At 58.4% G+C, this 13262-nt stretch overlaps 1 protein-coding gene across 1 annotated transcript in view; it reads right to left on the bottom strand.

The window, feature by feature from the left end:
* MICALL1 (MICAL like 1) overlaps positions 1-12430 on the bottom strand; it is a 24525-nt gene extending 12095 nt beyond the window's left edge. Inside the window, exons 1-7 of the mRNA XM_015559831.1 lie at positions 12411-12430; positions 9673-9721; positions 9240-9381; positions 5038-5117; positions 4183-4325; positions 1482-1936; positions 305-362 (exon numbers count right to left, since the gene is read on the bottom strand). Of these exons, the coding sequence (XP_015415317.1) occupies positions 305-362; positions 1482-1936; positions 4183-4325; positions 5038-5117; positions 9240-9381; positions 9673-9721; positions 12411-12430 (947 nt within the window). The remainder of the gene's footprint in view (positions 1-304; positions 363-1481; positions 1937-4182; positions 4326-5037; positions 5118-9239; positions 9382-9672; positions 9722-12410) is intronic.
* Positions 12431-13262: the final 832 nt, after the last annotated feature.

The following is a 13262-nucleotide window of genomic DNA, read 5'->3' on the forward strand; positions in this document are numbered from 1 at the left end:
ACCTGCCTGCCAATCCTCCCAGCTCAGCGAGCCAGCCCAGGCCGCCCCCGTCACAAAGGCAGCAGAGGCGAGGGGAGGCAAGGGGACTGCAGAGGTGGGTGACTCCACCTGGCACCGCTGCCCACAGGTCAGGGGCCCCCAGGGAGCCTCGGGGGAAGGAATGTGGGCACAGCACTCCTTCCCCACCCAGAGATGAACCCTGCCCATGCTTGGGGGGTATAGAGTGGGTCCTGTGCCTCCCCACAGGTCCCGGGAGCCCCCCATCCCACCACCAGGGCCTGAGAGCCTCCCAGGGCCGGCGTACCTCTCTGACAGCTTGGGCGTCCCTCTCGGCTTGGGGACGGGGGGCTCGTGCAGCCTTCCTAGATGGGAAAGGAGGGTGAGGCAGGCCTTCATGGCCGCTGTGGGCTGGGCAGCGCGGTGGGGCAGCCGGGTTGCCAGCCAGAGTGACCGCCTCACCACGGACTGCCCTTCCTTCCTACCTGGCAGGTCACGGAATCCAGGTGGTCATGGCAACCTCACTGCACACTCGCACCTCCCACCCCAGGGCTCAGGGAGATTAGATAAGCCCCAGAGGGGACAGGCAGAGTAGGTCGAAGGGAAAGGACATTTGCATTTCAGTTGGGAAGGGGGACCCAGTGCCCTCAGACACTGCCCCTGTGTGGACGGGAAAGGTCTCCACGCACCCAGCACCACCTCCTCCTGGAGGCCTCCATGAACCCACAGCAGCCCCGCTGCCCCTCCTAACAGACTTCAGGCTCTACTAACCCACCTGTGCCCGGTCCCCCCGGAGACTGGCTACACCACAAAGGCACACACAGGTGAGCACCATCTCTGTCCCAGTGCCCAGCTCAGAACAGAACCGACAGCCATAGGGAGCCTCTGCCCCAGACCCACGGGCCCTCCTCACCTGACCCCCTTCCCTGAGCAGGTGAGAGGGTCGCCCAGCACATCAGAGGTGCCCAGGAGCCCTGCCTGCATGAACTCACAGAGCCAGGCAGGTCATCTGGGAAAGTCCTGCCATCAGGGCCTTGAACAGAGCCCCCCGGGGCCCACCTGACCAGGGACACACCCGGGCCTGTCCCCGCCCCTGAGCACTGCCCGGTCAGACATCGGACAAGGACATGGGCTGGGCGTGAGATGGAGTATGTAAACTGGCCAGGCACACAGAGTCCCGGATGCAGTCGGCACACAGACACACACCGTGCGCACTTGCTCGACACCCCGAAACTGAAGCACACGAGACCGAAAGAAGAACACAAACACCCCAACACACAGCATGGGCAGCCTGGGGTGCCATCTGCATGCATCTGCTTTGTTCGAGCTGTGCCCGCGGCCTCAGTCAGTTTGTGGCGTGAATGACCTTGGAAACACAATCACACACACACACAGACACAGGCCCCAGCAACACGCCCAGGGCACGTGTCCATTCAATCACCACACATTCCCAGCGAGTGCCATCCCAGGGGGACCCTGCTCACCGTTCACCAGGCTGCCGCCTCCCTGCTCCACCGAGTTCTCAGGCTGCAGGCTGGACCGGGGCCGGGGCGTCGGGGGCACAGCGGGCGTCGGGGGCACGGAGGGCGCTGGGGCTGTGCTCTCCAAGGTCTTCCTGGGGGCGGGCATGGGGCGGCCGGCCTGGGGGCTGGCCAGACCCTGTGGTTTGTCCAGAATGCAGGGCTTGGTGGGGACCTGGGGCCGGGCCTCAGCCGCTGCAGCCGCCCTAGGGCTGGGGCCGCCTCCCTCCACATCCTTGGCTTCTTCTGCAGCTTCCTTTCCTTCTTCTGGCTGCCGCTCTGGCTGTGGTGGGGACCGGGGCTTGGCCCCCCGCCCACCCGGGCCCAGCCTGGGACAGTGCTCCGCACACACGAAGGTGCCCTCCTCAGGCCCAGCCCGGTAGGCCCCGGGGAGGAGGGTGCTGGAGCACTGCCGACACCTGCAGGGAGAAGGGGATGGTGTTGAACTGGACCAGGCAGCCCGGCCCAGCGAGCGGCCGCCCCTCCTCCAGCACCAAGGCCCTTCCCTACCCCCCTCCCAAATGTCAGCCGGATCCTGTCTCAATGCCCTGGACTTCCCAGAGGAAAAGGAAAATGGTAACTGTCAGGATCGCAGCAGAACAATAAAACCACGTGAAATCAGCAACAGGAATTGTGAAACATATTCAGTTTGTGCTGCAAGAGGAAGCAACGTTTCCCCCAGAGGGACCGTCCAGTGAGCGCGACCGCCATTAGGCCTCAGGACGGACTCCGTCGTTCTCAGCCAGCAGGCTGTTTGTTTTGTTGTGTGTGGGTTTTTTTTGTTTTGTGTTTTTTTAAATATATTTTATTGATTTTTTAACAGAGAGGAAGGAAGAGGAATAGAGAGTTAGAAACATCGATGAGAGAGACACATCAATCAGCTGCCTCCTGCACACTCCCCACTGGGGATGTGCCCGCAACCAAGGTACATGCCCTTGACCAAAATCGAACCTGGGACCCTTCAGTCCGTGGCCGACGCTCTATCCACTGAGCCAAACCGGTCAGGGCTGTTTTGTTGTTTTTTGGATAGAAGAAAACGGCACTGAATACGTGTCAGAGTGGGTCGCACTGACTCTTATTCCAGTTGTGCCTCCACTTATACAAGCTTTACTTCAGGTATGTGTTCACACCTGGTCACAGTGTCAAGTGGGTTTCTTACTGAGGGGGCGGGGGGAGGAAGGGGCGCTGTAAAAAGTTTATAAACACTGCCCTGACGTGGGTGTGATGGCTCCCCGAGTGTTCCCCCCATGACCCTCAGTCCTGCTGTCAGGTCACAGGTTCCAGGTGCAGCCGCCACACACACCACACACACACACCCCCCACACACACACCACACACACACACCCCACACACACACACACCACACACACACCACACACACACACCCCCCACACACACACCACACACACACACCCCACACACACACACACCACACACACACCACACACACACACCCCCCACACACACACCACACACACACACCCCACACACACACACACCACACACACACCACACACACACACCCCCCACACACACACCACACACACACACCCCACACACACACACACACACACACCACACACACACCCCCCACACACACACACACACACCACACACACACACACACCACATAGACACCACACACACACACACACACACACACCACATAGATACCTACTACACACACATACACACCCCCCACACATACCACACAGACACACATACACACACACACCACACACACACACACACACACACACACACATGCGTGCGCGCGCGCACACACAGAGCATTCGGCAACTGTCAATCACCAGCTCCCTTGACTCTTCAATTTCCTTTCCTGATTTCTCTCTTGTATCGTATATTTTCTAAATTATTTGTATTTTCCCTGCCTCTTAGTCCATTCTCTTTAAACCTGGCTTCCACTGGGAGCGGTACACAGAAAGCAAGTTTTTATTGTGACATTTTAAAACCCTTTCTCCCCAGTGGCCTTAAAGCAGATTGTGCTCCTAACGCAGTGGTCGGCAAACTCATCAGTAAACAGAGCCAAATATCAACAGCACGATTGACATTTCTTTTGAGAGCCGAATTTTTTAAACTTAACTATACAGGCAGGTACACTGTTATTCACTTAATGAGGGTGCTCCTAAGCTGGCCTTTGCTAAAAACGTCCTCAATCTGATTGAGGTACATTCGCTGAGGTCGACCCCTTCCAACTCTCCCATCCACACTGGTCTTTATACTTGTTTCGTCCATCTCCTTTCCACCAACCGACTTCTGCGCATGGGCCACGAAGTTTCAATCGCACTGTACGTGCACGCCCGCACGTGGTATTTTGTGGAAGAGACACACTCAAGGGGCCAAAGAGCCGCATGTGGCTCATGAGCCGGGGTTTGCCGACCACTGTCCTAAAACATCATGGGCGGTTCACCTCCAAGAGCGCCGCCCGGGCAGAACCCTGGGCTCCAGCCCGCTCCGGCCTCTAATGACGCGATGAGCAGGTCTCCCCTCGGAGGCCTTAGTTGCTCCCCAGGAAATGGAGACAAGCAGGATGCTCCGTAAGAAGAGCCCACCAAGGTGCCCCCCACTGTGATGCTGAACCACGGAAGTTCCCTCCCTGCTACTGGGTGCTGGGGTCGAGGCCCAGCCAGGCCCCGCCACTCACCGGAAGCAGTGCCGGTGGTACAGCTTGCCCTCGGCCAGGTACCGCTGCACCAGGTGCACGTGCTGCCCGCAGGCTGCGCACACGCTGCTGGGGGTCCGGTGGGCGCCCTGCTCCGACAGGTGACCTGAGGCGAGCTCCTCGCCCTGCAGGGAACAGGGCGGGCAGATTGGGGGTGGGGGCACGGTCACCAGCCATCCTAGTCCCTCTAATGGCCGCTGCCCCCCACGTGCACTGCGGACACCTGCCGAGTACTAACGTGCTTTGGCAGAGCCCTGGAGGGGGACAGGGTGCCAGGAAACTACAGCCCAGAGAGGGCGAAGCGTCCCTGGGTCAGGATGGAGACATGCCCGTCCTGACGTCCAGAGCCTGGGCTTCCCCACCAGAAGGGCGGCTCCTGCTGTCTGACCCCTCCCCTCGGCGGCTCTTACCCTGCAGGCTGCCCCGGGGTGACTGCCCTGGCCTGTCATCCCTGCCTCCCTCCGAGAGCCCCAGTGGACTTAACTCCCAGTTTCTCTCCTTCTAAGCTCTGTGACCTTGAGCCAGCCTGTCTGAGCCTCGGTTTTCTCATCTGTATATCAGGACACATAATAGCCACCTCCAGGGTTGTTAGAGGGTTAAACAGAACCATCAGGGAGCTGAAAAGCTGTCTCGCCAGCGAGTGTATTAAATCCCGTCAGGCCCAACGTGGCGGTCAGTGCTGTGGGCTGCCCTGTGCCCCCTCCCAGGCCTGGCCTGTGAGGCTCCACGCCCAAAGCCAGCGGGAAAGGTCCAAGTGTCCTCTGAACCTGCAATGCCCGCTGTCCCTGCCCACCGACCCTCTCCCCCGCCCACCCGCCCACCCAGGCATCTGCCTACCTGAGCCCGCTCTGCTGGTTCCACTGGAGTGGATGGCGGGGAGGAGGGCGACACGCCCTTTCCGGGCGGTGAGACACCGGCTGCAACGGGACGGAAAACAGGCCTGAGGCAGGTGGAGACACTGGGCTGCCAGGCGGCCGCAACCTGGCCGAAGGTTTGAGCTCCGCAGACATCACCTTCGGTCCCAGTGCAGCGGGACCAGAGCAGGCTCCCCCTTCACACCGGCCAGCGGACACCTCCGCGTCCAAGCTAAGTCCCGAATGCAAGCTGCTCGCCCAGGGGTCGTGTGCATAGAGGCAATCGCACAATCACAGAACTAACAGTGCCCAGCCCATGGCAGGACGGGGAGCTTCCTCCCGCTCCCCAGGGCACTGGGGCTGGAGGGAAGGAAAAGAGGGGAACCACACGGTGCTGGCCGATCAGGAACAGGGCTGGCTCCCTGGGGCCACCACGGAGCTGCCCTACCGACGCCCCCGCGGACAGCCGCGGCCCAGAACCTGCCTGCTGTCCCTCACACCAGAGAAAGCCACCCACCCCACCCAGCCTCCTCCAACATCTCCTCCTTCATTCCTTCAGCAAATATTCACTAAGCACCCACTTTGTACCCAGGGATTGACATAAACACCCCCAATTCAGAGAACTGTATTAAAAAGTCCATTTTACTATATGACAATTTTAAAAAGACCCAAGCTCCTTACTGTGGTCTAAAATGACCAAACTTCAGGTCACCGTCCATTAATGGACCCTGAAATCAATTCTGTGGACTGCAATAGGCACATTTCAAAGATGAAACAGCCTGGCTGGTGTGGCTCAATGAGCGTCGACCTATGAACCAGAAGATCAGGGTTCGATTCCCTGGATTTCGGGCTTGATTCCCAGTGTAGGGCATGTGGGAGGCAGCCGATCGATGATTCTCTCTCATCACTGATGTTTCTATATCTCTCTCCCTCTCTCTTCCTCTCTGAAATCAATAAAAGTATATATAAAAAAACCCTAGCCAGTTTGGCGCAGTGGAAAAAGTGTCGGCCTGTGGAACGAAGGGTCCCGGGTTCGATTCCAGTCAAGGGCACGCACCTCGGTTGCAGGCTCCTCCCCGGCCCTGGCTGGGGCTAGTGCAGAAGGCAACCAATGGGTGTGTGTTCCTCTCACATCGATGTTTCTCTCTGTCTTTCCCTCTCCCTTCCACTCTCCCTAACAATCAATGGAAAAATATCCTCTGGTGGTGAAGATTAACAACAAAAAAGATGAAACAGAATAGAAAGTGTCTGTGTGCATCACATGTGTAAGGGGAAGAATCGTTTCCTGAAACTTGTTTCAGTTACATGTGTGTGCATGAACTCAGATGGTGATGGGAACTGTGTTTCTTACCATGAATCGTGGTAAAAAATTTTGGAAGCCTGTGCCCTCCTGCCTGAACATTCCTCCCCAGATCTTCACATGGCCTCCTTCTCCTCCTTGTTCAAGGCTTACTCAAATGTCACCTCCTCCGAGAGGGCCTCCCTGACCACTTCCTATCCCCATCGCTTTCATCCCATTACCTTACTTTGTTTCCTTATTGGACTAACATTATGTCACTTATTACCTCTCTCTCTCTCCCCTCTCACCCGCCCTTCATCCATTAGACTGCAAGCTCTGTGAGTCTGTTTCATTCTCAGCTCTCTCCCTAGCACAGTGCCTGGCACACAGTAGGCACTCCATAGATATGTTACACAAAAAGTGCGGGAGCTCTACGGCTGTGAATAGAGACGGTCTGCAGGGGACAGAGAGGAGCCGTCGCGATATTGTGGCCACAGTCTTGTGTTGAACAGGGGGCAGGGGCGACAGGAGCACCTGGAGTAGGTAAAGCCGGGCAGGCTGCTCAGAGGCAGAATGTGAAGATTAAAGGATCAGTTGGAAAGCTGGGGGTGGAAGAGATGGAACAGACAATGGGGTTTGGGGCCGGAGGATCACCACGAAGAAAGACTTAGCAGCACCAGACGTGATGTGTGCAGGCTGGTGGCTCAGGGCTGGGCGCTGACCCATGAGCCAGGAGGTCACAGGTTCCATTCCCGGTCAGGGCACATGCCCCAGTTGCAGGCTCGGTGTGCAGGAGGCAGCCGATTGATGGTGTTTCTCTCTCTATCCCTCTCCCCTTCTCTCTCATGAGTCAATAAAAACATTAAAAAACAAAAAGAATGTGCGGTGTTCAAGAAGCACGAGAGACTGGGGCAGCGAGTGGCTCAGGCTAAGCGTGGGGAGGACCTCAGGGCCCACTGAGAAGCTGGACTTTCTCCTGATGACCTGCCTTTGCCACCCTGTGGGCTGGAACCCCTCCTCCGACTTCCCAGACGCTGGGCGTCCTGGACTCATATACTGGCTCCAGACCAGGCTGTGGGTCCTGGAGGTCAGGGGGCAGCTGATGTGCCCAGGGTCACTGGCACCCACAGAGCCTGGCACAGCTGAGCACTCAGCACGGAACTTCAGTGTCTCAGCCAGGGCCGGGTTCAAGGTTGCCCAGCCGGGTGAGAGTCCAGTCCAGTCAAAAGCTGCATTGAAATCCCCCCCATTCGCCCAGAAAGTACAGCACGGGCCCATCTGGGGGAGTCTGACAGCCAGCTTTGCCTCCAGGGTTGGCACACAGCGCTGGGTTTCCTCTGGTCGAGCAGCAGGTGGGATAAAAATGGTTTGATTTTGGGGCCAAGTTATAGGAAAAGTACAAGCTGTGCTTCTAGCAACAGCATCCCCGCAGGCCCAGGCACCGCTCAGGGAGCTGGGCCCCTGGGGCGCCCTCACCCCAGGATGCCCGGTGAGGACCCAGGGCAAAATCAACCACCCACCCCACAGCTCCCCAGAAGAAGAGCTCAGTAGAGCGAGCCTGGGGGTTTCGACAGGAAACCTTCCAGAACACAGGACCAAGTTGTGATTCTAGGTAGGGAAGCTAAGTTCTAACCAACGGAACAAAGACGTCATAATGACACTGACCTTGGGTCCTAAATAAGAGCCGCACGCAGGTTTACGTTTCCTCGTTTACTCCTCACATCAACCCTGCGACGTGGGCGCTATTCTTACCTCCATCGCCAGGGGAAACTGAGGCAGAGAGGTGTCTGTGGTGGCCTACTGTCACCCAGAGAGTAAATGGCAGCTAAAACGTTTGGAGTCCACGCTCTTAATTTCCACCCTATGTGCCTCTCACCAACGACTCAGTGGTGAAGAAATCTTTTTAAGTTGATTTCTACTAAAATACATACCATGCTATTTGTTCGAGTATAATATTCATCCCTAGCAATATCTCGGGAAGGGGAGCAACAGATTATTTTAATTTTGATGTCCTTTTCTGTGTCCTGAATTGTCTACAGTAAACATGCTTTACTTTTAAAAAGGAAAAAAAAGACCTGACTTTCCAGACACTTCTTTAACGATGGGCTGGGATTGTCCACACGGACAGCAGACAGGAGGCGGGGCTGAAAGCGGGCAGGGCAGGGGCAAGGCGCCCCCTCCCCGCAGCCCCTTCCCGCTCCGACTCAGGACCCAGAAGTGACCCAGAGCAGGAGTCCGGACACTTGTATCCTCCACCCAGCCTCTCTGCTTCCCTGCTGTGTGACCTTGGGCTCCTTGCTTCCCCTCTCTGGCCAGTTGCCACAGGAGATTCCTGCGTGGGGATTTTCCAGGCAGGAGGCTCTGTCGCCGCTGCAGTGACCTGACTCAGAGCAGAGAAGTACCCTTGTACCCCGGGGAACCCCCAACTCCCCAGCCTCCCAGTTCTCGGGCCCTGAAGGTCACTTCTGGGGAAGATGCTGCACAACAGCCCACAGGGCCACTTCCCTGCTGCAGGAAAAACCCCAGGGAAGTGTCTGCTAACAGGAAGTGGGGTGGGTGCAGAGAGGTGAACTCAGACAGCGGGAAGCCCCCACCCCCACCCCCCACCCACCCGCTTTGTCTCCTCTCATATTATTTTGCTCAGTTATGGGTTGCTGTGTTTGTTATCTGTCCCCACCACCAGACTGGGCGCTCCGGGGGGCAGAGACCTGGTCACAGCTATACCCCAGCACATGCTGTTTCACCCAGCAAAGGGCATTTCAATGAGTGAACGAACGATCCAGTGAATGGATGATGGGCTGCCTCCCCAGCTGCCTGTTTGCAGTGCAGAAAACTACCAACCATCCCCAGCCCCAGCCCCAGCCCCAGCCCCAGGGCCAGTCTCCCTGAGGGCTGCCCCCTCTCACCTTGGCCATGGCTGGCGAAGTGGTTGTAATACTGGGACACGTAGGTCATGATGCTGAGGCAGTCGGGGACCCTCATGGAGACCATGTCATTGGGGTCCAGTAGAGCAGGGATGCCCAGCTCCTTCTCGGCCACTTCAAAGGCCTGGGTGGGAACAGGTGCAGGGGTGGGGGAGGAGGCAGGGTTAGTGGGCGCCCGTCAGTGGGATGAGGGGTACCAGGGCAGGGGTGGGCATGGGCTCCCCTCAGCTCTGAACTCACATGATGGCCTGGTGCTCCAGGGACAAGCAGGCCAGAGGGAAGCAGGGGTGGGGAAAGGAGCAGCCAGGGCCCCAGTGCAAGGCAGCCCTTCCCACAGCTCCTGCCCTAGAAGACCCTTACCCACCCCCAGCCCAGCCCCACAGCCTCTTGTGCTTTCATCTGTCTGAGGACTCACCAAACGGTTATTCTCGAAGACATTGTCCTTGGAAAGTGAATCAAAATCTCTGCAAGAGGCAAAGAGGAGGAGGAGCACTGACGAGGTGACTGGACAAAGGCAGGGGCAGGCGGGGTGACCTCATCCCAAGGGGAGGGGTCTGTGGACTGGCCAGGAGGAAACTGAGGCAACAGCACAGGCCTGGAGGACTGGGCCTTCCGGTGGGGGCACAGGCTGAGCTCCTGGCACCCACGCGGAGGACGCAAATCACTCGAAGGGGTAGGGCTCACGTGCAAGCTTCCAGGCTGAAGATCCCTGACCTCACTGCCAATCAGGATGCCCTTCCCCAGGAAGCCACATCCTGTCAGCCCAGGACAAATACTTGTAGAAACAGGGACATCCGTGGATCGAGGACCTCGCACCAGTGCTGTGCGGAGCTCCTGTCTTGAATTTACATTGTTTTCAACTCTGCCTGGCTGGCGTTTACCCCGTTTCAGACGAGAACACTGAGGCCCGCAGAGGGGAAACCAGCCGGCCCCGGGAACCCACGTTCCTGGTCCTCGTACTGCACGTCTCAAACCTGGAGAAGCTACTCCAACACGCTGAATCCCAGCCCAGTCCGAGGATGGCCGCTTCTTAACGGGGCCAGGACCAGAACAGGTCTGAACTGGGCTGGAAACAGAACAGCCTCCAGAGCGGCTGGCAGGCACTGACCGACCAGCTGGCTGCGTGCTGGGCCACTCCGGGGCCCTGTCTCCTGGGGGAGCGGCGAAGGCTTTCCCAGTTTCTAAGCTGAGACAGGTGAGAGGCAGCAGGGCCGGCCTGGGGGACCCTGGAGGGGACAGCTGGCCAGCCTGCCGGCTTTATCCATCCCCCTCGCCCCCTCCCGGCTCCAGGCTGCTAGAGTGGCTGAAACCGGTGGAGGCAGCCCAGCCTTCTTGCTGGCAGCCTCCTGGGTGCACCGCCCAAGTCGTTGCCCTTCTATGGCTGAAAACTGCAGCCTGACTGCCCGATGCAGTGGTCAGAGGCTGGAGCAGGCAGCACATCCTCCCACCCGGCCGGGCCCTGCTCCTCCAGGCTGGTGGGGAGGGCTAGCGGAGGCTATGCTGGGTGAAGGGCAGGCCTCACAGACGAGGGAGAGGGCATCCCCTCCCCCAGCCCTCCGACCCCTAGCCTCTCCAGGCAGAGTCCAGGTACAGTAAGCTGAGAGCCCCGGAAGGGAGGTGCCCCAAGGTTGGATGGACTGGACAGAGGGGAGGTGGCTGTATATGAGCTTCAGCCCCCTTTGTCACCCCCTGGCCAGGCTTCTTCCTTCTCCCCTCAGCTGGGTCCCTAACTCCCCTACCTTTGACCTAAGAGCAGGACCCTTAGCAAACAATGTGACCTCCGAACGCTCAGCCTCCTGGTCTGTGATGCTGTGAAGGGGGTGAGGGGCACCAGCAGAAGCCCCCAAGACAAAGGCTTGTTCCCGGCCCAAAGGAGGCAAAGCACCTGGTCTCGGCCACTTCTTCCAGTCTCCCCAGCAGTGCTCTTAGGAAGGTGGGCTGTTATTCACCCTGCGTCGCCAACCCTCTACCTGGTACATAGGTCCCGGTACTTAGTAGGCACTCAATAAATGTTTGTTGAATGAAGACATCCTGGAAGCAGCGTAAAAACTGTAAAGGCCCGCAAGATACTACAGTTCTTCCTCCAGCCTCCCCCCTGCCCCCATCTCTGTCTCTCATCACCATCTGGGCTTGGGTAACAGATTTTCTGCGACTTTCAAAGGCCCGGGAAGTTATATTTGGCTCCGGGAGAGATGAAGGGCACAGAAATGAAACCCACATGGTGTCTGCCCTCAAGGGAGCTTAAAGGTGCCTGGATTGGAGGAAGAGAGAATGAGCATGGCAGCAGAGCCCGTCCCCCACCCCCACCCCAGAGGCAGGACCCACAGCACCAGGAGCTACTTCAAGATGCTGCGTTCCAGGCCCTACTCTCATGGAGATCCTCCCCTCCGCACTGCTGAGGTCCTCTCTGTGCCTTAGGTGGGACTGGGCCTCAGTTTTTGTCCTGTGCAATGGGCTGGCAGCCCCAACACCGGCCTGCCTTGCAAGTGAACGCCTGGGTGAGATCCTAGGTCTCTTCTCAGGAGAGGAGCCGCCCTCCATTCCACACCAAGTCCGGCCACATCCCTCCCCTGCTGAAAACCACCATGGCCCCCACGGCCCTGTGCACCCTCCTTAGGCAGCCAGAGGCCCTAAGCACTCCAGCCCTGCCACTCCCCGGCCCGCCCACCATGCGCCATGGGCCCCGGCAGCGCTGCCTGTGTCTCCTCTGCTCGGGAGTCCCCTCTGCCCAGAACGCCCTGACCTGGCCCCTGCTGTCTCCTTGGAAACTATGTGACATCTGGGAGGCCTTCCCACCCCTGAGAGAGCACTTCCCACGGGGAATGATCACCCCTGCGTCCGTATCTGTTACTCCCGGAGGCGTGGGAGACTGTGCGGGGCTTGTCTCTTCGTTAGTTGGTTGCTATCTCCACTACCAGGCACAGTGCCCAGCACGGAGTAGTAACTTTGTCACTACTTGTTGAATAAATGAAGGAACAAGACACTTTCATCATCATCCCCGAACCGCCTAATAACACTAGTTATAATTACTGTTAATTGAATGCTCATTTCCTCATTTAATCCTCACAACAACCCTGTGAGGTCAGTCTTATTATCAACCCCACTTTACAGATGAGGGAGCTGATGCCTGGGGGGGGGAGGGGGGTGACTTACCCAAGGGACACCTGGGACATGGCACTGAGCACAGACCGAGCAGCCTGCACCGTGTGATACCCAAGTCCCTTCACACCTGGCCCTGGCTCCTGCCTCCTGCCTCCCCAGCTGCCCCCCAGCCAAAACAGGAGACCCCTCCAGCCCTCCCCTCCCTTCTGGGTGCCCTTCTCCGTCCTTCAAGCCCCCTCTCCTGAGCACCCAACCTCTATTCGTGCAGTTGTCACGCGCCCCCCAGCAGGCAGGGCCCCCCTATCTGTCTCCACCTCACCTTGTTCACTTCTGCATCCACACCCCCAAAGCCATCTCCTCCAGGCCCGACCCACCACCCACAGACACTGCACCACATAGCACAGAGTACACTAAGTACATGCGCCAGCCCAGCGGATCCTTGAGGCACCCTTCCTCCCCTCCCTCCTCCCCCAAAGCCCTCTCAGGTGCTGTCCTTGGGGAGACAGGTCTGGGGGTGGAGCAGACACAGAGACTCTGGACCCTGCCAGGCTCGGGCAGCCTTGGAGGGGGGCGCTGTCAGCACCAGAAATGGCAGGCACCAGATCAACTTTCACTCGGTGTTTTATGAATGAATGAATGAATGAATGAATGAAAGAGTTTACAGGCCCAAGGAAGAGGGAGCTGAGACAGGAGCCCCAAGTCCACTGCTCCGGGGAGGGGGGGCCTGAATAATGTTCCCATGAGAACCTCGCGGGGCAGCTGGGGACAAGGAGGAAGGAGCCGTTTCATACCCTGGTGGCTGCCAGTCAGACTCGGCGTCTCCACGTGTTCCCCACCCCCAGCCCTGAGGTCAGCAGGACCTTGGGGCGCACGCTCGGAGGCAGGTCTGTGTCCTAAGTTGGG

Source organism: Myotis davidii, unplaced genomic scaffold (assembly GCF_000327345.1).
Source record: "Myotis davidii unplaced genomic scaffold, ASM32734v1 scaffold514, whole genome shotgun sequence".
Taxonomy (NCBI): domain Eukaryota; kingdom Metazoa; phylum Chordata; class Mammalia; order Chiroptera; family Vespertilionidae; genus Myotis; species Myotis davidii.